The 27,793-nt window shown below is 48.3% G+C and overlaps 1 protein-coding gene across 3 annotated transcripts in view; it reads right to left on the bottom strand.

Annotated features, from left to right (window-relative positions):
- LOC134928690 (uncharacterized) overlaps positions 1 to 27,202 on the bottom strand; it is a 534,742-nt gene extending 507,540 nt beyond the window's left edge. For all 3 annotated transcript variants that reach the window (XM_063924692.1, XM_063924694.1, XM_063924693.1), the window contains exon 1: positions 27,105 to 27,202. In XM_063924692.1, coding sequence (XP_063780762.1) covers positions 27,105 to 27,122 — 18 coding nt within the window. In that variant the 5' untranslated portion in view covers positions 27,123 to 27,202. The remainder of the gene's footprint in view (positions 1 to 27,104) is intronic.
- Positions 27,203 to 27,793: the final 591 nt, after the last annotated feature.

Raw genomic sequence — 27,793 nt, 5'->3', positions numbered from 1 at the left:
AGTTCAGAATTGGCCTTACCGAACCATCCGGCTTTGGTACCACAAAAAGGTTTGAATAGTAACGTTTGTTCAACTGATGAGGCGGAACTGGAACAATGACCTCGGACACCACCAATTTTCGGATAGCATCCAGAAGAATCGCTCTGTCTGCTGGCAAACCTGGTAAGCCTGATTTGAAGAAACGGTAAGGTGGGAGAGTTTGAAACTCTAGCATGTATCCCCTGGACACTACATCTTGTATCCAAGGGTCCAGGCCAGACGACACCCAGACGTGGCTAAAATGCCGGAGACTTGCTCCCACCTGACCTACCTCCAGGCTATGCGGTCCACCGTCATGCTGAGGACTTTGAGGTACCAGAAGCAGGCTTCTGGTCCTGGGAACCTGCGGGAGCTTTCTTACTGTCCATGAAAAAGGCCTCCTCAACCTGCTCAGGAGGTGTGTCAGAAATATGTAACACATCTCGCATGGCCTCAATCATCAATTGCACCCCCTTAGCAAGTGATGCCGCCCCCCTCGACACATCCCCATCACCGTCTGCTGTGTCGGAATCGGTATCAATGTCATCCTGCATAATTTGGGCAAGAGAACGTTTGTGAGAATGTACCGCAGGGGACCCCGAGGGAACAGGACCGGGCCATACAGCCATAGAGAATTGCAATACCCGAGTTGCATGCTCAGTCCTTGCAACCCTTTCAGAAATCTGAGAAATAGCCCCCCTAAGAGAGGCTAACCACTCCGGTTCTCTAGCTGGGATCTGCGCTACAACAATGCAATCCTGATTACATGGGATGGGATCTTCCTGAGAAGATAAATCCTCTGCAGCATATGAGACAGAGTCTCTAGACATGGTTGCTTGTATACCCCACATACACACAGGGTACAGGGCAGACAGAGTTTCCCCCCCAAGAATGGCAGAGAGACACAGAGATTGGAGCCAACCCACACACAGCGCTATTAGAGTATAGGGAGACCCTAAACCAGCGCTGACTGTGTCCCGTAATAGGTGACACAGCCTTTTATACAGCCTCCCCCCCTTCAACAACCCCCTTGTACCGTACAGATAGCTGGAGCTGCTCTGGAGGGACCTGTTCTTCCTCTGGCAGCATGTCTGCAGGCAGGAAAATGGCGCTGAACGCTGCAGGGTCCGCTCTGAGGAGAAGCTCTGCCCCCTTAATGGCGCTGTCTTCCCGCTGTTCTGAGATTATACTGGCCTGAGGAATTTTGTGCTGACTGAGATCCGCAGACCCAGACAGGTTTTCTGGTCAGTGTAGGGTTAAGGCGCTGGCTCAGGGCGCCCCTCACAGCTCCGCACCTAAGTACCACTGAGCCATCCCGGCTTCACACTGACCCCCCGCTTGTAGGGGGGTCGGTGACTCACTCGCCACACTTCAGCTCTGTAAGGGGGTGGCGGCATGCTGCCGGGGTGAGCGTTCCCCTGCGGCGGGGAGCGATCTATCCCCTCTGGAGCTCAGTGTCCAGTCAGCAGAGGCAGTGGCTCAGACCCCGCAGGGCGGACACTGCTCCCCCCCTGTGACAGGACGGTCCCGTACGAAAGCACTTGCCGCTTTCGCGTCCCGTCGGCTGCGCACAGAATGGAAGGTCAAGTCACACGAGGCCTGACCACATAGGGGATTCCCGCTTACCGTCAGTAACCGCCTGTTACTGACTCCACCCACTGCGCTGTGGGCGGGTTTATGCTGCCACCACCAAACTCCTAACCTGCCATGGCGTTTGGAACCACGGTTCTGCTCTGTATGTGCCGACGCACTGCCTTACCACAGCTGTGTGGTGCTGACGAATCCCCACTAGCCACTTGCTAGGCCTCTACCGGTAGCTGGCGGAAGGCGGAGCTTGGAGACATTAGGTGCTTCCCTGGACAGCCAGAGGACGGGGCTAGGTTTGGCCAAACCCTGTTGGTCACAAGATGAAGCAGTCTTCTTGAGGCAATGATGTTTATTTGCTCAATGATAATAACCTTTAAAAAGGCTCCTCCCTATTGCTAGGGGCAACAGCATACAATCAGATGTTTCAGCAGAATAAGATGGTACAATACACAATCCTATGGGCCAACTGCCCTCCTTTTATCCCTCTCCAAGACCCATTACCACAGGGGGTAAGCCCGCCCTGTGGTGTACAACCAATCAATGTTTACCCATGAGCTGTGCATGCCTTGGTCACATGCACAGCTAACATTGTTCCCTATGGACAGTGGGGAGTGGTCGGTCTCCTTTGACTATCCCATCTTGGAGGATCAGGATACGCCCCGGTGCCGTTCAGTCTAGGCTGGGGGGAAGTTTTCCCTCCTAAACTGACTTCCAGAAACCTGCCCGGGACTCAGCTCACTGCCTGCAGCCTGGATTTGGGCTCCAGAGCTGGGCAGCCTGGCTCCCCGGTCCAGGTTTCCAGGCCACTACGGGTGATCTCCATGGAGCTCCAAGAAACCACTCAGCTTGTTTCATAGCTGAGCTTCTTCTCTTTCTCCCAATGCCCCTTTAAAGTGTGAGGCTGGATGGGAAAGTATTCAGTTTTTGGGAAAAAGGTCTGGGAGAATCCATCAGCCTGCACAGCCATGGATTCCCCCCTCCTGGGACACACAGCCAAGTAAGTGCAATTTACCTTTAAATACATCACATTTAAATACATCACATTTAAATACATGTGTTTCCCTTTAAATATACACTGAGTCTGTGCCCTGCACAGACTCTACATACTCAGGCACTGCAGTGCCTTACAACACACTGTACTTTTTATTATATTTAACAAAATGTCTTGTTTTTAAATACTGTGCCCAGCGCTGGCTCCCCTAGCCCTGCAGCCTGGCTGCTAGGGCTCTCTCTCTCTCTCTGTGCTGGAGGTATGGGGCTGGCTTCCCCCATCCTCTAGCCTACCTGCCTGCCACTGGGGTCCAGGGAGCTGGCTCTCCCTGTCTCCCCAGTGTGGCACTATTTCACTGGCCCCGCCGCACGGTGCGGCGCACCCCCCTGAGCTGAAGCCCGGCGACCCGGGACACTTGTCCCGGCCGCCATGGCTCTGAGTCTGTTGCAGCACTGAGGTGCCGGGAGCAAAGCTCCCGGACCCCAGCGCTCACCAGCCTAATTACACCCACGCCGCTAGGGAGCCGGCTAGCCCGGTCCCCCATGAGCGGCGCTGACTTGTGGCCTCGCCGCAGTGTCCGGCGGGGAGCCGGGCTGCGGCACACCCCCCTTGCCGCCCAGCAGCCCGGGACGTTAGTCCCGGCGGCCGCGGCTGGCCACCTGTGATGGGCTGAGGCGCCGGGAGCAGAGCTCCCGGCCCCCAGCGGCGGCTCTCCCTTCTCCCCGATGCGCACACAGTTAGTGCGCCCGGAGAGGTCCGGGACCATGGCACACATTGAAAATACAATTTTTACACATTTTATAAACACGGCGCCTAGCGCCCACAATATGTTGATTATGGCACCAAGCACCCATTGTCCTGCATAATGGCGCCGGGCACTAGGGGTTAACCCCTTCAGTGCCGCGGCGGCCATTTTCCTCGTGGCTGGGACCTCTCCGGCCACACCCCCTTAGTCCCTCGCTGCAGGGAGGCTGTTGCCAGCAGCCTCCTGTAAAATAATAAACTCTAAAGAAACTTTTACTACAGAAGCTCTGTTGAGCTCCACTAGCTGTGACCGGCTCCTCCGGGCACATTTTCTAAACTGAGTCTGGTAGGAAGGGCATAGAGGGAGGAGCCAGCCCACACTCTCAAACTCTTAAAGTGCCAATGGCTCCTGGTTGACCCGTCTATACCCCATGGTACTAAGATGGACCCCAGCATAATCTACGACATAAGAGAAATAATAAGAGCTCTAGCACCTAGTAGAGGACAGAACCTGGTATATAATAAGAGATCTTGGGGGTCATTCTGACCCGTTCGGTTTGTCGCTGTGGTGCGAATGGGTCTAGAATGAGCATGCGCGGCGGGCGCACGCGCGGCCTACGAAGTAAGCGGTCGCAGAGCCGACCACAAGAAGATTGACAGAAAAAAGGTGTTCCTGGAGGGTCCGGACCGTTGGCTGCAGTTTTCGGGGAGTGGTAAGGAAAACACAGGCGTGTCCAGGAGAACGGAGGGCGGATGTCTGACGTCAAAGCCGGCTCCAGCATCGCAGAGATCGTCGCAAACGGTAAGTATGTCCAGGGCTGGTCTTGTTCTGCTTGAAAAATGTTTACCTTAGCAGGGCTGCACAAACGATCGCAGCACTGCTAAGCTAAAATACACTCCCCCCATAGGCGTGGACTATGATCGCAGCAGCCCCAAAAAGTTGCTGGCTGCTATCAACTCGGAATGACCACCCTAGCACCTAATAGAGGACAGCGCCTGGTATATAATAAGAGATCTAGCACCTAATAGAGGACAGCGCCTGGTATATAATAAGAGATCTAGCACCTAAGAGAGGACAGCGCCTGGTATATAATAAGAGTTCTAGCACCTAGTAGAGGACAGTACCTGGTATATAATAAAAGATCTAGCACCTAGTAGAGGACAGTGCCTGGTATATAATAAGAGATCTAGCACCCTTATAGAGGACAGTACCTGGTATATAATAAAAGATCTAGCACCTAGTAGAGGACAGTGCCTGGTATATAATAAGATCTAGCACCCTTATAGAGGACAGTACCTTGTATATAATAAGAGATCTAGCACCTAGTAGAGGACAGTACCTGGTATATAATAAAAGATCTAGCACCTAGTAGAGGACAGTACCTGGTATATAATAAGAGATCTAGCACCTAGTAGAGGACAGTACCTGGTATATAATAAAAGATCTAGCACCTAGTAGAGGACAGTGCCTGGTATATAATAAGAGATCTAGCACCCTTATAGAGGACAGTACCTGGTATATAATAAGAGATCTAGTACCTGGTATATAATAAGAGATCTAGCACCTACTAGAGGACAACACCTGGTATATAATAAGAGTTCTAGCACCCTTATAGAGGACAGTACCTGGTATATAATAAGAGATCTAGCACCTAGTAGAGGACAGTACCTGGTATATAATAAAAGATCTAGCACCTAGTAGAGGACAGTGCCTGGTATATAATAAGAGATCTAGCACCCTTATAGAGGACAGTACCTGGTATATAATAAGAGATCTAGCACCTAGTAGAGGACAGTACCTGGTATATAATAAGAGATCTAGCACCTAGTAGAGGATAGTACCTGGTATATAATAAGAGATCTAGCACCTAGTAGAGGACAGCGCCTGGTATATAATAAGAGATCTAGCACCTAGTAGAGGACAGCGCCTGGTATATCATAACAGATCTAGCTCCCTAATAGAGGACAACACCTGGTATATAATAACAAATCTAGCACCTAATAGAGGACAGCGCCTGGTATATAATAAGAGAACTAGCACCCTAATAGAGGACAACACCTGGTATATAATAAAAGATCTAGCACCCTAATAGAGGACAACACCTGGTATATAATAAGAGATCTAGCACCTAATAGAGGACAGCACCTGTTATATAATAAGAGATCTAGCACCCTAATAGAGGACAACACCTGGTATATAATAAGAGATCTAGCACCTACTAGAGGACAGTACCTGGTATATAATAAGAGATCTAGCACCTACTAGAGGACAACACCTGGTATATAATAACAAATCTAGCACCTAATAGAGGACAGCACCTGTTATATAATAAGAGATCTAGCACCCTAATAGAGGACAACACCTGGTATATAATAAGAGATCTACCACCCTAATAGAGGACAACACCTGGTATATAATAAGAGATCTAGCACCCTAATAGAGGACAACACCTGGTATATAATAAGAGATCCAGCAATCTAGTAATAGACAGCATCTGTTAAATAATAAGAATTTACTCACCGGTAATTCTATTTCTCGTAGTCCGTAGTGGATGCTGGGAACTCCGTAAGGACCATGGGGAATAGATGGGCTCCGCAGGAGACTGGGCACTCTAAAAAAAGATTAGGTACTATCTGGTGTGCACTGGCTCCTCCCTCTATGCCCCTCCTCCAGACCTCAGTTAGGGAAACTGTGCCCGGAAGAGCTGACATTACAAGGAAAGGAAATTTTGAATCCAGGGTAAGACCCATACCAGCCACACCAATCACACCGTGCAACTCGTGATAACCTTACCCAGTTAACAGTATGAACAACAACTGAGCCTCACTCAACGGATGGCTCATAACAATAACCCTTATTTAAGCAATAACTATATACACGTATTGCAGAGAGTCCGCACTTGGGACGGGCGCCCAGCATCCACTACGGACTACGAGAAATAGAATTACTGGTGAGTAAATTCTTATTTTCTCTGACAGGACGAATGTGGATGCTGGGAACTCCGTAAGGACCATGGGGATTATACCAAAGCTCCCAAACGGGCGGGAGAGTGCGGATGACTCTGCAGCACCGAATGAGCAAACACAAGGTCCTCCTCAGCCAGGGTATCAAACTTGTAGAACTTTGCAAATGTGTTTGAACCCGACCAAGTAGCAGCTCGGCAAAGCTGTAATGCCGAGACCCCTCGGGCAGCCGCCCAAGAAGAGCCCACCTTCCTTGTGGAATGGGCTTTTACCAATTTTGGATGCGGCAATCCAGCCGCAGAATGAGCCTGCTGAATCGTGCTACAGATCCAGCGAGCAATAGTTTGCTTTGAAGCAGGAGCACCCAGCTTGTTGGGTGCATGCAAGATAAACAGCGAGTCAGTCTTCCTGACTCCAGCCGTTCTGGAAACATATATTTTCAAAGCCCTGACTACGTCCAGCAACTTGGAGTCCTCCAAGTCCCGAGTAGCCGCAGGCACCACAATAGGTTGGTTCAAATGAAACGATGAAACCACCTTTGGGAGAAATTGGGGACGAGTCCTCAATTCTGCCCTGTCCATATGGAAGATCAGATAAGGCCTTTTACATGACAAAGCCGCCAATTCCGACACACGCTTAGCCGATGCTAAGGCCAACAGCATGACCACTTTCCACGTGAGATACTTTAGTTCCACGGTCTTAAGTGGCTCAAACCAGTGGGATTTCAGGAAATCCAACACAACGTTAAGATCCCAGGGTGCCACTGGTGGCACAAAAGGGGGCTGAATATGCAGCACTCCCTTAACAAATGTCTGAACCTCAGGCAGTGAAGCCAGTTCTTTTTGAAAGAAAATGGATAGGGCCGAAATCTGGACCTTTATGGACCCCAATTTTAGGCCCATAGTCACTCCTGACTGTAGGAAGTGCAGGAATCGACCCAGCTGGAATTCCTCTGTAGGGGCCTTCCTGGCCTCACACCAAGCAACATACTTCCGCCATATACGGTGATAATGTTTTGCTGTCACGTCTTTCCTAGCTTTTATCAGCGTAGGAATAACTTCATCTGGAATGCCTTTTTCCGCTAGGATCCGGCGTTCAACCGCCATGTCGTCAAACGCAGCCGCGGTAAGTCTTGGAACAGACAGGGCCCTTGTTGCAGCAAGTCCTGTCTGAGAGGCAGAGGCCATGGGTCCTCTGTGCGCATTTCTTGCAGTTCCGGGTACCAAGTCCTTCTTGGCCAGTCCGGAACAATGAGTATTGTTCTTATTCCTCTCTTTCTTACTATTCTCAGTACTTTTGGTATGAGAGGAAGAGGAGGAAACACATATACCGACTGGTACACCCACGGTGTCACTAGGGCGTCCACAGCTATCGCCTGAGGGTCCCTTGACCTGGCACAATATCTTTTTAGCTTTTTGTTGAGGCGGGACGCCATCATGTCCACCTGTGGCAGTTCCCATCGGTTTGCAATCAGTTGGAAGACTTCCCGATGAAGTCCCCACTCTCCCGGGTGGAGGTCGTGTCTGCTGAGGAAGTCTGCTTCCCAGTTGTCCACTCCCGGAATGAACACTGCCGACAGTGCTTGCATGTGATTCTCCTCCCATCGAAGAATCTTTGTGGCTTTCGCCATTGCCATCCTGCTTCTTGTGCCGCCCTGGCGGTTTACATTGGCGACCGCCGTGATGTTGTCTGACTGAATCAGCACTGGCCGGTTTCGAAGCAGGGGCTCTGCTTGACTCAGGGCGTTGTAAATGGCCCTTAATTCCAGTATATTTATGTGTAGAGAAGTCTCCAGACTTGACCACAGCCCTTGGAAGTTTCTTCCCTGAGTGACTGCCCCCCACCCTCGGAGGCTTGTATCCGTGGTCACCAGGACCCAGTCCTGTATGCCAAACCTGCGGCCCTCGAGAAGGTGAGCACTCTGCAGCCACCACAGAAGAGACACCCTGGCCCTGGGGGACAGGGTGATCAGCCGATGCATCTGAAGATGCGATCCGGACCACTTGTCCAACAGATCCCACTGAAAGATCCTTGCATGGAACCTGCCGAAGGGAATGGCTTCGTATGAAGCCACCATCTTTCCCAGGACTCGCGTGCAGTGATGCACCGATACCTGTTTTGGTTTCAGGAGGTCCCTGACCAGAGATGCTAATTCCTGGGCCTTCTCCACCGAGAGAAACACCTTCTTCTGTTCTGTGTCCAGAATCATGCCCAGGAAAAGCAGACGCGTCGTAGGAATCAGCTGCGACTTTGGAACATTCAGAATCCAGCCGTGCTGTAGTAACACTTCCTGAGAGAGTGTTACGCTGATCAACAACTGCTCCCTGGACCTCGCCTTTATGAGGAGATCGTCCAAGTACGGGATAATTATAACTCCCTTCTGCCGAAGGAGTATCATCATTTCGGCCATTACCTTGGTAAATATTCTCGGTGCCGTGGACAGGCCAAACGGCAACATCTGGAACTGGTAATGACAGTCCTGTACCACAAATCTGAGGTACTCCTGGTGAGGTGGGTAAATGGGGACATGCAAGTAAGCATCTTTGATGTCCAGCGACACCATAAAATCCCCCTCTTCCAGGCTTGCAATAACCGCTCTGAGCGATTCCATTTTGAACTTGAATTTCTTTATATAAGTGTTCAAGGACTTTAGATTCAGAATGGGTCTCACCGAACCGTCCGGTTTCGGTACCACAAACATTGTGGAATAGTAACCCCTTCCCTGTTGAAGGAGGGGGACCCTGATAATCACTTGCTGGAGGTACAGCTTGTGAATTGCCGCCAGTACAGGTTGAGTATCCCATATCCAAATATTCCAAAATACGGAATATTCCGAAATACGGAATTTTTTGAGTGAGACTGAGATAGTGAAACCTTTGTTTTCTGTAGCTCAATGTACACAAACTTTGTTTAATACACAAAAAAATAAAAAAATAAGAATTTACTCACCGGTAATTCTATTTCTCGTAGTCCGTAGTGGATGCTGGGAACTCCGTAAGGACCATGGGGAATAGCGGGCTCCGAAGGAGGCTGGGCACTCTAGAAAGATTTATGACTACCTGGTGTGCACTATGACCCTCCTCCAAGCCTCAGTTAGGACACCGTGCCCGGACGAGCAGACATAATAAGGAAGGATTTAGAATCCCGGGTAAGACTCTTACCAGCCACACCAATCACACCGTACAACTCGTGATACTATATCCAGTTTGACAGTATGAAAACAACTGAGCCTCTCAACAGATGGCTCAACAATAACCCTTTAGTTAACAATAACTATTTACAAGTATTGCAGACAATCCGCACTTGGGATGGGCGCCCAGCATCCACTACGGACTACGAGAAATAGAATTACCGGTGAGTAAATTCTTATTTTCTCTAACGTCCTAGTGGATGCTGGGAACTCCGTAAGGACCATGGGGATTATACCAAAGCTCCCAAACGGGCGGGAGAGTGCGGATGACTCTGTAGCACCGAATGAGAGAACTCCAGGTCCTCCTCAGCCAGGGTATCAAATTTGTAGAATTTTGCAAACGTATTTGCCCCTGACCAAGTAGCTGCTCGGCAAAGTTGTAAAGCCGAGACCCCTCGGGCAGCCGCCCAAGATGAGCCCACCTTCCTTGTGGAATGGGCCTTTACAGATTTTGGCTGTGGTATGCCTGCCACAGAATGTGCAAGCTGAATTGTACTACAAATCCAGCGAGCAATAGACTGCTTAGAAGCAGGAGCACCCAGCTTGTTGGGTGCATACAGGATAAACAGCGAGTCAGATTTTCTGACTCCAGCCGTCCTGGAAACATATATTTTCAGGGCCCTGACAACGTCTAGCAACTTGGAGTCCTCCAATTCACTAGTAGCCGCAGGCACCACAATAGGCTGGTTCAGGTGAAACGCTGACACCACCTTAGGGAGAAATTGGGGACGAGTCCTCAACTCTGCCCTATCCATATGGAAAATCAGATAAGGGCTTTTACATGATAAAGCCGCCAATTCTGACACTCGCCTGGCTGAAGCCAAGGCTAATAACATGACCACTTTCCACGTGAGATATTTCAGATCCACGGTTTTAAGTGGCTCAAACCAATGTGATTTTAAGAAACTCAACATCACGTTGAGATCCCAAGGTGCCACTGGAGGCACAAACGGGGGCTGAATATGCAGCACTCCTTTCACAAATGTCTGAACTTCAGGTACTGAAGCTAGTTCTTTTTGAAAGAAAATCGACAGAGCCGAGATCTGTACTTTAATGGAGCCTAGTTTTAGGCCCATATCCACTCCTGCTTGCAGGAAATGCAGAAATCGACCTAGTTGAAATTCCTCTGTTGGGGCCTTTTTTGCCTCGCACCATGCAACATATTTCCGCCATATACGGTGATAATGCGTTGCCGTAACATCTTTCCTGGCCTTAATAAGCGTAGGAATGACTTCTTCCAGAATACCCTTTTCCTTCAGGATCCGGTGTTCAACCGCCATGCCGTCAAACGCAGCCGCGGTAAGTCTTGGAACAGACAGGGCCCCTGCTGTAGCAGGTCCTGTCTGAGCGGTAGAGGCCACGGGTCCTCTGAGAGCATCTCTTGAAGTTCCGGGTACCACGCTCGCCTTGGCCAATCCGGAACCACGAGAATTGTGTTTACTCCTCGCTTTCTTATTATTCTCAATACCTTTGGTATGAGAGGCAGAGGAGGGAACACATAAACCGACTGGTACACCCACGGTGTCACTAGAACGTCCACAGCTATCGCCTGAGGGTCCCTTGACCTGGCGCAATATCTTTTTAACTTTTTGTTGAGGCGGGACGCCATCATGTCCACCTGTGGTTTTTCCCAACGGTTTACCAGCATCTGGAAGACTTCTGGATGAAGTCCCCACTCTCCCGGGTGGAGGTCGTGTCTGCTGAGGAAGTCTGCTTCCCAGTTGTCCACTCCCGGAATGAACACTGCTGTCAGTGCTAGTACATGATTCTCCGCCCATCGGAGAATTCTTGTGGCTTCTGCCATCGCCATCCTGCTTCTTGTGCCGCCCTGTCGATTTACATGGGCGACTGCCGTGATGTTGTCTGACTGGATCAGCACCGGCTGGTGTAGGAGCAGGGATTTTGCTTGACTTAGGGCATTGTAGATGGCCCTTAGTTCCAGAATATTTATGTGAAGGGAAGTCTCCTGACTCGACCATAGTCCTTGGAAGTTTCTTCCCTGTGTGACTGCCCCCCAGCCTCGAAGGCTGGCATCCGTGGTCACCAGGACCCAGTCCTGTATGCCGAACCTGCGGCCCTCTAGAAGATGGGCACTCTGCAGCCACCACAGTAGAGACACCCTGGTTCTTGGAGACAGGGTTATTAATCGATGCATCTGAAGATGCGATCCGGACCACTGGTCCAACAGGTCCCACTGAAAGATTCTGGCATGGAACCTGCCGAAGGGAATTGCTTCGTAAGAAGCCACCATCTTTCCCAGGACCTGCGTGCAGCGATGCACTGATACCTGTTTTGGTTTCAGGAGGTCTCTGACTAGAGATGACAACTCCCTGGCTTTCTCCTCCGGGAGAAACACTTTTCTCTGGACTGTATCCAGAATCATACCCAGGAACAGTAGCCGTGTCGTCGGAACCAGCTGTGACTTTGGGATATTCAGAATCCAGCCGTGCTGGTGCAGCACTTCCTGAGATAGTGCTACTCCCACCAACAACTGTTCCTTGGACCTCGCTTTTATTAGGAGATCGTCCAAGTACGGGATAATTAAAACTCCCTTTCTTCGAAGGAGTATCATCATTTCCGCCATAACCTTGGTAAATACCCTCGGTGCCGTGGACAGTCCAAACGGCAGCGTCTGGAATTGGTAATGGCAATCCTGTACCACAAATCTGAGGTACTCCTGGTGAGGATGGTAAATGGGGACATGCAAGTAAGCATCCTTGATGTCCAGGGATACCATGTAATCCCCCTCGTCCAGGCTTGCAATAACCGCCCTGAGCGATTCCATCTTGAACTTGAATTTCTTTATGTATGTGTTCAAGGATTTCAAATTTAGAATGGGTCTCACCGAACCGTCCGGTTTCGGTACCACAAATAGTGTGGAATAATAACCCCGGCCTTGTTGAAGTAGGGGTACCTTGATTATCACCTGCTGGGAATACAGCTTGTGAATTGCCGCTAGCACCGCCTCCCTGTCTGAGGGAGCAATCGGCAAGGCAGATTTTAGGAACCGGTGGGGTGGGGACGCCTCGAATTCCAGCTTGTACCCCTGAGATACTATTTGCAGGATCCAGGAATCCACCTGTGAGCGAACCCACTGATCGCTGAAATTCTTGAGGCGGCCCCCCACCGTACCTGGCTCCGCCTGTGGAGCCCCACCGTCATGCGGCGGACTTGGAAGAGGAAGCGGGGGAGGACTTTTGCTCCTGGGAACCTGCTGTTTGTTGCAGCCTTTTTCCCCTACCTCTGCCTCTGGACAGAAAAGACCCGCCTTTTCCACGCCTGTTTTTCTGGGTCCGAAAGGACTGAACCTGATAAAACGGCACCTTCTTAGGCTGTGAGGGGACATGGGGTAAAAATGCTGACTTCCCAGCCGTTGCTGTGGAAACTAGGTTCGAGAGACCATCCCCAAATAATTCCTCACCCTTATATGGTAACACTTCCATGTGCTTTTTTGAATCTGCATCTCCTGTCCACTGGCGAGTCCATAAGCCTCTCCTAGCAGAAATGGACAATGCACTTATTTTAGATGCCAGCCGGCAAATATCCCTCTGTGCATCTCTCATGTATAATACAGCGTCTTTAATATGCTCTACGGTTAGCAATATAGTGTCCCTGTCTAGGGTATCAATGTTTTCCGACAGGGAATCTGACCACGCAGCGGCAGCACTGCACATCCAAGCTGAAGCAATAGCTGGTCTTAGTATAATGCCTGTGTGTGTGTATATACAGACTTCAGGATCGCCTCCTGCTTTCTATCCGCAGGCTCCTTCAGGGCGGCCGTATCCGGAGACGGAAGTGCCACCTTTTTAGACAAACGTGTGAGCGCTTTATCCACTCTAGGGGGTGTTTCCCAACGTGACCTATCCTCTGGCGGGAAAGGGAACGTCATTAGTACCTTCTTAGAAATTACCAATTTTTTATCAGGGAAAGCCCACGCTTCTTCACACACTTCATTTAATTCCTCTGATGGGGGAAAAACTACGGGTAGTTTTTTCTCTCCAAACATAATACCCTTTTTAGTGGTACCTGTAGTTATATCAGAAATGTTTAACACCTCTTTCATTGCCTCAATCATGCAGTGAATGGCCTTAGTGGGCATCAGGTTTGACTCATCGTCGTCGACACTGGTGTCAGTATCAGTGTCGACATCTGGGTCTGCTTGAGGTAGCGGGCGTTTTAGAGCCCCTGACGACCCATGCGACGCCTGGGCAGGCACGAGCTGAGAAGTCGGCTGTCCCACATTAGGCATGTCGTCAATTTTCTTATATAAGGAGTCTATACGTGCACTCATTACTTTCCATAAGCCCATCCACTCAGGTGTCTGCCCCGCAGGGGGTGATATCCCTTCTAAAGGCATCTGCTCTGCCTCCACATCATTATCCTCATCAAACATGTCGACACAGCCGTACCGACACACCGCACACACACAAGGAATGCTCCGAATGAGGACAGGACCCACAAAAGCCCTTTGGGGGGACAGAGTGAGAGTATGCCAGCACACACCAGAGCGCTATATAATGCAGGGACTAACTGAGTTATGTCCCCTATAGCTGCTTTTTATATTATATATATATATTGCGCCCAAATTTAGTGCCCCCCCTCTCTGTTTTTACCCTGTTCTGTAGTGTAGACTGCAGGGGAGAGCCAGGGAGCTTCCTTCCAGCGGATCTGTGAAGGAGAAATGGCGCCAGTGTGTCTGAGGGAGATAGCTCCGCCCCTTTTCCGCGGCCTATTCTCCCGCTTTTTTCTGGATTCTGGCGGGGGTATTTACCACATATATAGCCTCTGGGGCTATATATTGTGGTATTTTTGCCAGCCAAGGTGTTTTTATTGCTGCTCAGGGCGCCCCCCCCTAGCGCCCTGCACCCTCAGTGACCGGAGTGTGAAGTGTGCATGAGGAGCAATGGCGCACAGCTGCAGTGCTGTACGCTACCTTGGTGAAGACTGATGTCTTCTGCCGCCGTTTTTCCGGACCTCTTCTTGCTTCTGGCTCTGTAAGGGGGACGGCGGCGCGGCTCCGGGACCGAACACCAAGGACTGAGCCTGCGGTCGATCCCTCTGGAGCTAATGGTGTCCAGTAGCCTAAGAAGCCCAATCCGGCTGCAAGCAGGCAGGTTCGCTTCTTCTCCCCTTAGTCCCTCGCTGCAGTGAGCCTGTTGCCAGCAGGTCTCACTGAAAATAAAAAACCTAAAACTATACTTTCTTTCTAAGGGCTCAGGAGAGCCCCTAGTGTGCATCCAACCTCGGCCGGGCACGAAATCTAACTGAGGCTTGGAGGAGGGTCATAGTGGGAGGAGCCAGTGCACACCAGGTAGTCATAAATCTTTCTAGAGTGCCCAGCCTCCTTCGGAGCCCGCTATTCCCCATGGTCCTTACGGAGTTCCCAGCATCCACTAGGACGTTAGAGAAATATTGTATTAAATGACCTTCCGGCTGTGTGTATAAGGTGTATATGAAACATAAATGCATTCTGTGCTTAGATTTAGGTCCCATCACCATGATATCTCCTTATGGTATGCAATTATTCCAAAATACGGAAGTATCCGATATCCAAAATACCCCTGGTCCCAAGCCTTTTGGATAAGGGATACTCAACCTGTACTACCTCCCTTTCCCTGGGGGAAGCTGGCAAGGCTGATTTGAGGTAACGGCGAGGGGGAGTCGCTTCGAATTCCAGCTTGTATCCCTGAGATACAATTTGTATAGCCCAGAGATCCACCTGTGAACGAATCCACTGGCTGCTGAAGTTTCGGAGACGCGCCCCCACCGCACCTGGCTCCGCCTGTGGAGCCCCAACGTCATGCGGTGGACTTAGTGGAAGCAGGGGAGGACTTCTGTTCCTGGGAACTTGCTGCATGGTGCAGCTTCTTACCTCTACCCCTGCCTCTGGCAAGAAAGGATGCACCCCTGACCCTCTTGCCTTTTTGGGAACGAAAGGACTGCATTTGATAATACGGTGCTTTCTTAGGCTGTGAGGAAACCTGAGGCAAGAAAGTCGACTTTCCAGCTGTTGCTGTAGACACGAGGTCCGACAGACCGTCCCCAAACAACTCCTCACCTATAAGGCAAAACCTCCATGTGTCTTTTAGAATCAGCATCTCCTGTCCATTGCCGAGTCCATAATACTCTCCTGGCAGAAATGGACATAGCATTAATTCTAGATGCCAGCCGGCAAATGTCCCTCTGAGCATCCCGCATATATAAGACGACGTCTTTGATATGGCCCAGGGTTAGCAAAACAGTATCCCTGTCGAGGGAATCTATGTCGTCTAACAGAGTATCTGTCCATGCTGCTACAGCACTATACATCCAGGCTGAAGCAATAGCAGGTCTCAGTATAGTACCTGAGTGTGTATACACTGACTTCAGGATAGCCTCCTGCTTTCTATCTGCAGGCTCCTTTAAGGCGGCCGTATCCTGAGACGGCAGGGCCACCTTTTTTGATAAGCGTGTCAGCGCCTTGTCCACCCTAGGGGATGTTTCCCAACGTAACCTGTCCGTTGGCGGGAAAGGGTACGCCATCAGTAACCTCTTAGAAATCACTAGTTTCTTATCAGGGGAACTCCACGCTTCTTCACACAATTCATTTAACTCATCAGATGGGGGAAAAGTCACTGGCTGCTTTTTCTCCCCAAACATAATACCCCTCTTGGTGGTAACCGGGTTACTCTCAGAAATGTGTAATACATCTTTCATAGCAATAATCATGTATCGGATGGCCTTGGTCAGTTTAGACTGTAAATGTGCCTCATCATCGTCGACACTGGAGTCGGACTCCGTGTCGGCATCTGTGTCAACCATCTGAGATAGAGGGCGTTTATGAGCCCCTGACGGCTTCTGAGACGCCTGGGCAGGCGCGGGCTGAGACCCCGGCTGTCCCAAGGCTGCAGCGTCATCAAACCTTTTATGTAAGGAGTTTACATTGTCATTTAAGACCTTCCACATATCCATCCAATCAGGTGTCGGCCCCGACGGGGGCGACACCACTCTTATCTGCCCTTGCTCCGCCTCCACGTAACCTTCCTCATCAAACATGTCGACACAGCCGTACCGACACACCGCACACACACAGGGAATGCTCAGACTGAGGACAGGACCCCACAAAGTCCTTTGGGGAGACAGAGAGAGAGTATGCCAGCACACACCAGAGCGCTATGTAACACAGGGATTTTCACTGCTAATAAGTGATTTTCCCAATAGCTGCTTTTTTGTATTGATTTGCGCCTAAATTTATGTGCACCCCCTCTCTTTTTAACCCGTCTTGTACCTGGATACTGCAGGGGAGAGCCTGGGGAGCTGCTTCCAGCGGAGCTGTGAAGGGAAAATGGCGCTGGTGTGCTGAGGAAGAAGTGGCGGGCTTCTGTCCCGCATTTCATGTAAAAAAATGGCGGGGGTTTTTACATATATACAGTGCTAGACTGTATATATGTATGTTTTTGTGCCAAAGGTACCTCAATTGCAGCCCAGGGCGACCCCCCCCCCCCAGCGCCCTGCACCCTACAGTGACCGGAGTGTGTAAGTGTGCTGGGAGCAATGGCGCACAGCTGCGGTGCTGTGCGCTACCTTAATGAAGACAGGAGTCTTCAGCTGCCGATTTCGTCGTCTTCCAGCTTCTGTTCTTCTGGCTCTGCAAGGGGGACGGCGGCGCGGCTCCGGGAACGGACGATCGAGGACAGGTGCCTGTGTTCGAACCCTCTGCAGCTAATGGTGTCCAGTAGCCTAAGAAGTACAAGCTAGCTGCAAGCAGGTAGGTTTGCTTCTCTCCCCTTAGTCCCACGTAGCAGTGAGTCTGTTGCCAGCAGAAGCTCACTGAAAATAAAAAACCTAATAAATACTTTCTTTTCTAGTAAGCTCAGGAGAGCCCACTAGGAGCACCCAGCTCTGGCCGGGCACAGATTCTAACTGAGGTCTGGAGGAGGGGCATAGAGGGAGGAGACAGTGCACACCAGATAGTACCTAATCTTTTTTTAGAGTGCCCAGTCTCCTGCGGAGCCCGTCTATTCCCCATGGTCCTTACGGAGTTCCCAGCATCCACTAGGACGTCAGAGAAAATAAGAGATCTAGCACCTAGTAGATGACAGTACCTGGTATATAATAAGAGATCTAGCACCTAGTAGAGGACAGTACCTGGTATATAATAAGAGATCTAGCACCTAGTAGAGGACAGCACCTGGTACGGTATATAATAAGAGATCTAGCACCTAGTAGAGGACAACACCTGGTATATAATAAGAGATCTAGCACCTAGTAGAGGACAGTACCTGGTATATAATAAGAGATCTAGCACCTAGTAGAGGACAGCACCTGGTATATAATAACAGATCTAGCACCTAGTAGAGGACAGTACCTGGTATATAATAAGAGATCTAGCACCCTTATAGAGGACAACACCTGGTATATAATAACAGATCTAGCACCTAGTAGAGGACAGTACCTGGTATATAATAAGAGATCTAGCACCTAGTAGAGGACAGTACCTGGAATATAATAACAGATCTACCACCTAGTAGAGGACAACACCTGGTATATAATAAGAGATCTAGCACCTAGTAGAGGACAACACCTGGTATATAATAAGAGATCTAGCACCTAGTAGAAGACAACACCTGGTATATAATAAGAGATCTAGCACCTAGTAGAGGACAGTACCTGGTATATAATAAGAGATCTAGCACCTAGTAGAGGACAACACCTGGTATATAATAACAGATCTAGCACCTAGTAGAGGACAACACCTGGTATATAATAAGAGATCTAGCACCTAGTAGAGGACAACACCTGGTATATAATAAGAGATCTAGCACCTAGTAAAGGACAGTACCTGGTATATAATAAGAGATCTAGCACCTAGTAGAGGACAGTACCTGGTATATAATAACAGATCTAGCACCTAGTAGAGGACAATACCTGGTGTATAATAACAGATCTAGCACCTAGTAGAGGACAACACCTGGTATATAATAAGAGATCTAGCACCTAGTAGAGGACAGTACCTGGTATATAATAAGAGATCTAGCACCCTTATAGAGGACAACACCTGGTATATAATAAGAGATCTAGCACCTAGTAGAGGACAGTACCTGGTATATAATAAGAGATCTAGCACCCTTATAGAAGACAGCACCTGGTATATAATAAGAGATCTAGCACCCTTATAGAAGACAGCACCTGGTATATAATAACAGATCTAGCACCTAGTAGAGGACAGTACCTGGTATATAATAAAAGATCTAGCACCTAGTAGAGGACAGTACCTGGTATATAATAAGAGATCTAGCACCTAGTAGAGGACAATACCTGGTATATAATAACAGATCAAGCACCTAGTAGAGGACAGTACCTGGTATATAATAAGAGATCTAGCACCTAGTAGAGGACATCACCTGGTATATAATAAAGATCTAGCACCTAGTAGAGGACAGTACCTGGTATATAATAAGAGATCTAGCACCCTTATAGAGGACAGCATCTGGTATATAATAACAGATCTAGCACCTAGAAGAGGACAGCGCCTGGTATATAATAAGAGATCTAGCACCTAGTAGAGGACAGCACCTGGTATATAATAACAGATCAAGCACCTAATAGAGGACAACACCTGGTATATAATAACAGATATAGCACCTAGTAGAGGACAGCACCTGGTATATAATAAGAGACCTAGCTCCTAGTAGAGGACAACACCTGGTATATAATAACAGATCTAGCACTTAGCAGAGGACAATACCTGGTATAAAATAACAGATCAAGCACCAAGTAGAGGACAACACCTGGTATATAATAAGAGATCTAGCAATCTAGTAGAAGACAGCATCTGTTAAATAATAAGAGATCTAGCACCTATTAGAGGACAGTACATGATATATAATAAGAGATCTAGAACCTAGTAGAGGACAGCACCTGGTATATAATAAGAGATCTACCACCTAGTAGAGGACAATACCTGGTATATAATAACAGATCAAGCACATAGTAGAGGACAGCACCTGGTATAATAACAGATCTAGCACCTAGTAGAGGACAACACCAGGTATATAATAACTGATCAAGCACCAAGTAGAGGACAACACCTGGTATATAATAAGAGATCTAGCAATCTAGTAGAGGACAACACCTGGTATATAATAAGAGATCTAGCACCCTAGTAGAAGACAACACCTGGTATATAATAAGAGATCTAGCAATCTAGTAGAAGACAGCATCTGTTAAATAATAAGAGATCTAGCACCTAGTAGAGGACAGTACATGATATATAATAAGAGATCTAGCACCTAGTAGAGGACAGCACCTGGTATATAATAAGAGATCTAGCACCTAGTAAAGGACAACACCGGGTATATAATAAGAGATCTAGCAATCTAGTAGAGGACAATACCTGGTATATAATAAGAGATCTAGCACCTAGTAGAGGACAACACCTGGTATATAATAAGAGATCTAGCACCTAGTAGAGGACAGTACCTGGTATATAATAAGAGGTCTAGCACCTAGTAGAGGACAACACCTGGTATATAATAACAGATCTAGCACCTAGTAGAGGACAACACCTGGTATATAATAACAGATCAAGCACCTAGTAGAGGACAACACCTGTATATAATAAGAGATCTAGCACCTAGTAGAGGACAGTACCTGGTATATAATAAGAGATCTAGCACCTAGTAGAGGACAACACCTGGTATATAATAAGAGATCTAGCAATCTAGTAGAGGACAGTACCTGGTATATCATAAGAGATCTAGCACCTAGTAGAGGACAGCACCTGGTATATAATAAGAGATCTAGCACCTAGTAGAGGACAACACCTGGTATATAATAAGAGATCTAGCAATCTAGTAGAGGACAACACCTGGTATATAATAACAGATCTAGCACCTCGTAGAGTACAACATCTGGTATATAATAACAGATCTAGCACCTGGTAGAGGACAGTACCTGGTATATAATAAGAGATCTAGCAAACTAGTAGAGGACAGCACCTGGTATATAATAACAGATCTAGCCCCTAGTAGAGGACAACACCTGGTATATAATAACAGATCTAGCACCTAGTAGAGGACAGTACCTGGTATATAATAAGAGATCTAGCTCATAGTAGAGGACAGCAGATGGTATAGTTTAAGTAGCGTGTCACTATGGTTACCAGCACACATGAAGTACATGGATACAGGTGGTACTGTATGTAGTGTGTCACTAGGTTACCAGCACACATGAAGTACATGGATACAGGGGGCACTGTATGTAGCGTGTCACTATGGTTACCAGCACACATGAAGTACATGGATACAGGGGGCACTGTATGTAGCATGTCACTATGGTTACCAGCACATGAGGTACATGGATACAGCGTGCACTGTATGTAGCATGTCACTATGGTTACCAGCACACATGCAGTACATGGATAGAGGGGGCACTGTATGTAGCGTGTCACTATGCTTACCAGCACACATGAAGTACATGGACACAGGGGGCAAAGTATGTAGCGTGTCACTATGGTTACCAGCACACATGAAGTACATGGATACAGGGGTACTGTATGTAGCGTGTCACTATGGTTACCAGCACACATGAAGTACATGGATACAGGGGGCACTGTATGTAGCGTGTCACTATGGTTAACAGCACACATGAAGTACATGGATACAGGGGGCACTGTATGTAGCGTGTCACTATGGTTAACAGCACACATGAAGTACATGGACCAGGGGGCACTGTATGTAGCGTGTCACTATAGTTACCAGCACACATGACGTGCATGGACACAGGGGGCACTGTATGTAGAGTGTCACTATGGTTAAGCGCACATATGAAGTACATGGATACAGGGGGTACTGTATGCAGTGCGTCATTATGGTTACCAGCACACATGAAGTACATGGATACAGGGGGCACTGTATGTAGTGCGTCATTATGGTTACCAGCACACACGAAGTACATGGATACAGGGGGCACTGTATGTATCGTGTCACTATGGTTACCAGCACACATGAAGAACATGGATACAGGGGGCACTGTATGTAGCGTGTCACTATGGTTACCAGCACACATGCAGTAATTGGATACAGGGGGTATTGTATGTAGCATGTCACTATGGTTACCAGCACACATGAAGTACATGGATACAGGGGGTATTGTATGTAGCATGTCACTATGGTTACCAGCACACATGCAGTACATGGTTACAGGGGGTACTGCATGTAGCGTGTCACTATGGTTACCAGCACACATGCAGTACATGGTTACAGGGGGTACTGTATGTAGCATGTCACTATGGTTACCAGCACACATGAAGTACATGGATACAGAGGGCGCTGTATGTAGCGTGTCACTATGGTTACCAGCACACATGAAGTACATGGATACAGGGGATACTGTATGTAACGTGTCACCATGGTTACCAGCACACATGAAGTACATGGATAAAGGGGGCACTGTATGTAGCGTGTCACTATGGTTACCAGCACACTTGAAGTACATGGATACAAGGGGCACTGTATGTAGCGTGTCACTGTGGTTACCAGCACACATGAAGTACATGGATACAGGGGGCACTGTATGTAGCGTGTCACTATGGTTACCAGCACACATGAAGTACATGGATACAGGGGGTACTGTATGTAGCGTGTCACTATGGTTACCAGCACACATGCAGTACATGGATACAGGGGGCACTGTATGTAGCATGTCACTATGGTTACCAGCACACATGAAACACATGGATACAGGGGGCACTGTATGTAGCATGTCACTATGGTTACCAGAACACATGAAACACATGGATACAGGGGGTACTGTATGTAGCGTGTCACTATGGTTACCAGCACACATGCAGTACATGGATACAGGGGGTACTGTATGTAGCATGTCACTATGGTTACCAGCACACATGAAGTACATGGATACAGGAGGCACTGTATGTAGTGTGTCACTATGGTTACCAGCACATATGCAGTACATGGATACAGGGGGCACTGTATGTAGCATGTCACTATGGTTACCAACACACATAAAACACATGGATACAGGGGGCACTGTATGTAGCGTGTCACTATGGTTACCAACACACATGAAACACACGGATACAGAGGGCACTGTATTTAGCATGTCACTATGGTTACCAGCACACATGAAGTACATGGATACAGGGGGCACTGTATGTAGTATGTCACTATGGTTACCAGCACACATGCAGTACATGGATACAGGGGGCACTGTATGTAGCATGTCACTATGGTTACAAGCACACATGCAGTACATGGATACAGGGGGCGCTGTATGTAGCATGTCACTATGGTTACCAGCACACATACAGTACATGGATACAGGGGGCACTGTATGTAGCATGTCACTATGGTTACCAGCACACATGCAGTACATGGATACAGGGGGCACTGTATGTAGCATGTCACCATGGTTACCAGCACACATGCAGTACATAAATACAGGGGGCACTGTATGTAGCATGTCACTATGGTTACCAGCACACATGAAGTACATGGATACAGTGGGCACTGTATGTAGTATGTCACTATGGTTACCAGCACACATGCAGTACATGGATACAGGGGGCACTGTATGTAGTATGTCACTATGGTTACCAGCACACATGCAGTACATGGATATATGGGGTACTGTATGTAGCATGTCACTATGGTTGTAGCACACATAAAGTACATGGATACAGGGGGCACTGTATGTAGTATGTCACTATGGTTACCAGCACACATGCAGTACATGGATACAGGGGGCACTGTATGTAGCATGTCACTATGGTTACAGCACACATGCAGTACATGGATACAGGGGGCACTGTATGTAGCATGCCACTATGGTTACAGCACACATGCAGTATATGGATACAGGGGGCACTGTATGTAGCATGTCACTATGGTTACCAGCACACATGCAGTACATGGATACAGGGGGCACTGTATGTAGCATGTCACTATGGTTACAGCACACATGCAGTACATGGATACAGGGGGCACTGTATGTAGTATGTCACTATGGTTACAGCACACATGCAGTACATGGATACAGGAGGCACTGTATGTAGCCTGTCACTATGGTTACCAGCACACATGCAGTACATGGATACAGGGGGCACTGTATGTAATATGTCACTATGGTTACAGCACACATGCAGTACATGGATATAGGGGGCACTGTATGTAGTATGTCACTATGGTTACAGCACACATGCAGTACATGGATATAGGGGGCACTGGTTACAGCACACATGAAGTACATGGATACAGGGGGCACTGTATGTAGCATGTCACTATGGTTACCAGCACACATGCAGTACATGGATATAGGGGGTACTGTATGTAGTATGTCACTATGGTTACAGCACACATGCAGTACATGGATATAGGAGGCACTGTATGTAGCTTGTCACTATGGTTACAGCACACATGCAGTACATGGATATAGGAGGCACTGTATGTAGTATGTCACTATGGTTACAGCACACATGCAGTACATAAATATAGGAGGCACTGTATGTAGCATGTCACTATGGTTACAGCACACATGAAGTACATGGATACAGGGGGCACTGTATGTAGCATGTCACTATGGTTACCAGCACACATGAAGTACAAGGATACAGGGGCTACTGTATGTAGCGTGTCACTATGGTTACCAGCACACATGAAGTACATGGATACAGGGGGTACTGTATGTAGTGTGTCACTATGGTTACAGCACACATGCAGTACATGGATATAGGAGGCACTGTATGTAGTATGTCACTATGGTTACAGCACACATGAAGTACATGGATATAGGGGGTACTGTATGTAGCATGTCACTATGGTTACCAGCACACATGCAGTACATGGATACAGGGGGAACTGTATGTAGTATGTCACTATAGTTACAGCACACATGAAGTACATGGATATAGGAGGCACTGTATGTAGCATGTCACTATGGTTACAGCACACATGCAGTGCATGGATACAGGGGGCACTGTATGTAGCATGTCACTATGGTTACAGCACACATGCAGTACATGGATACAGGGGGCACTGTATGTAGTATGTCACTATGGTTACAGCACACATGAAGTACATGGATATAGGGGGTACTGTATGTAGCATGTCACTATGGTTACAGCACACATGCAATGCATGGATACAGGGGGCACTGTATGTAGCATGTCACTATGGTTACAGCACACATGCAGTACATGGATACAGGGGGCACTGTATGTAGTATGTCACTATGGTTACAGCACACATGAAGTACATGGATATAGGGGGTACTGTATGTAGCATGTCACTATGGTTACAGCACACATGCAGTACATGGATATAGGAGGCACTGTATGTAGCATGTCACTATGGTTACCAGCACACATGAAGTACATGGATACAGGGGGCACTGTATATAGTATGTCACTATGGTTACAGCACACATAAAGTACATGGATATAGGAGGCACTGTATGTAGCATGTCACTATAGTTACAGCACACATGAAGTACATGGATACAGGGGGCACTGTATGTAGCATGTCACTATGGTTACAGCACACATGAAGTACATGGATATAGGAGGCACTGTATGTAGCATGTCACTATGGTTACAGCACACATGAAGTACATGGATACAGGGGTCACTGTATGTAGTAGGTCACTATGGTTACAGCACACATGAAGTACATGGATACAGGAGGCACTGTATGTAGCATGTCACTATGGTTACAGCACACATGAAGTACATGGATACAGGAGGCACTGTATGTAGCATGTCACTATGGTTACAGCACACATGAAGTACATGGATACAGGGGGCACTGTATGTCGCATGTCACTATGGTTACAGCACACATAAAGTACATGGATACAAGGGGCACTGTATGTAGCATGTCACTATGGTTACAGCACACATGAAGTACATGGATACAGGGGGCACTGTATGTAGCATGTCACTATGGTTACAGCACACATGAAGTACATGGATACAGGGGGCACTGTATGTAGTATGTCACTATGGTTACAGCACACATGCAGTACATGGATACAGGGGGCACTGTATGTAGCATGTCACTATGGTTACAGCACACATGAAGTACATGGATACAGGGGGCACTGTATGTAGTATGTCACTATGGTTACAGCACACAAATCAAGAACATGGATACAGGGGGCACTGTATGTAGTATGTCACTATGGTTACAGCACACATAAAGTACATGGATACAGGGGGCACTGTATGTAGCATGTCACTATGGTTACAGCACACATGAAGTACATGGATACAGGGGGCACTGTATGTAGCATGTCACTATGGTTACAGCACACATGAAGTACATGGATACAGGGGGCACTGTATGTAGCATGTCACTATGGTTACAGCACACATGAAGTACATGGATACAGGGGGCACTGTATGTAGCATGTCACTATGGTTACAGCACACATGAAGTACATGGATACAGGGGGCACTGTATGTAGCATGTCACTATGGTTACAGCACACATGAAGTACATGGATACAGGGGGCACTGTATGTAGCATGTCACTATGGTTACAGCACACATGCAGTACATGGATACAGGGGGCACTGTATGTAGCATGTCACTATGGTTACAGCACACATGAAGTACATGGATACAGGGGGCACTGTATGTAGCATGTCACTATGGTTACAGCACACATGCAGTACATGGATACAGGAGGCACTGTATGTAGTATGTCACTATGGTTACAGCACACATGCAGTACATGGATACAGGAGGCACTGTATGTAGTATGTCACTATGGTTACAGCACACATGCAGTACATGGATACAGGGGGCACTGTATGTAGTATGTCACTATGGTTACAGCACACATGAAGTACATGGATACAGGGGGCACTGTATGTAGTATGTCACTATGGTTACAGCACACATGCAGTACATGGATACAGGGGGCACTGTATGTAGTATGTCACTATGGTTACAGCACACATGAAGTACATGGATACAGGGGGCACTGTATGTAGTATGTCACTATGGTTACAGCACACATGAAGTACATGGATACAGGGGGCACTGTATGTAGTATGTCACTATGGTTACAGCACACATGCAGTACATGGATACAGGGGGCACTGTATGTAGTATGTCACTATGGTTACAGTACACATGCAGTACATGGATACAGGGGGCACTGTATGTAGTATGTCACTATGGTTACAGTACACATGCAGTACATGGATATAGGAGGCACTGTATGTAGTATGTCACTATGGTTACAGCACACATGCAGTACATGGATATAGGAGGCACTGTATGTAGCATGTCACTATGGTTACAGCACACATGCAGTACATGGATACAGGGGGCACTGTATGTAGCATGTCACTATGGTTACAGCACACATGCTGTACATGGATACAGGGGGCACTGTATGTAGCATGTCACTATGGTTACAGCACACATGCAGTACATGGATACAGGGGGCACTGTATGTAGCATGTCACTATGGTTACAGCACACATTAGTTACATGTCAGTAGTGTAAGCATGTTCCTGACTGGGCCTCCTCCTATTGGGGCACACACATATGAGCAGCAATGAAGAGGTTACATATTTGCCCCCCTCCCCCAACCCTCTCACCTTCCCCCCGGCAGCCATCCTGCCCCCTGCAGGCTCCAGTCAGCCCCCCAGCTGAAAGCAGCCTCGACACAGGCGGCTGCCGCACTGCATGCTGGGAGTCGTAGTCATCTGTTCTCTGGCCGCGCTCTGCTTCCTGTCCCTGCTAATGAGCTGGAACTACATGTCCCGGCAGCCACCGCGGCAGAGATACTGATTCCTGGGTCTCTATGCTGGGGAGGGGGCTTCCTTCCCTTCACAGGCACAGTCATCTATACAGGGCCCTGGGCCAGGGAGCTGACACTCTAATGGTGTACTGACAGAGCCTGGACCAGGGAGCTGACACTCTAATGGTGTACTGACAGAGCCTGGGCCAGGGAGCTGACACCCTCATGGTGTACTGACAGAGCCTGGGCCAGGGAGCTGACACTCTAATGGTGTACTGACACAGCCTGGGCCAGGGAGCTGACACTCTAATGGTGTACTGACACAGCCTGGGCCAGGGAGCTGACACTCTAATGGTGTACTGACAGAGCCTGCGCCAGGAGCTGACACTCTAATGGTGTACTGACAGAGCCTGGGCCAGGGAGCTGACACTCTAATGGTGTACTGACAGAGCCTGGACCAGGGAGCTGACACTCTAATGGTGTACTGACAGAGCCTGGGCCAGGGAGCTGACACCCTCATGGTGTACTGACAGAGCCTGGGCCAGG

This window comes from Pseudophryne corroboree, chromosome 5 (assembly GCF_028390025.1).
Source record: "Pseudophryne corroboree isolate aPseCor3 chromosome 5, aPseCor3.hap2, whole genome shotgun sequence".
NCBI classification, from domain to species: Eukaryota; Metazoa; Chordata; class Amphibia; order Anura; family Myobatrachidae; genus Pseudophryne; species Pseudophryne corroboree.
Note: the sequence above shows the minus strand (reverse complement) of the source record. Positions and strands in the feature narration are given on the sequence as shown.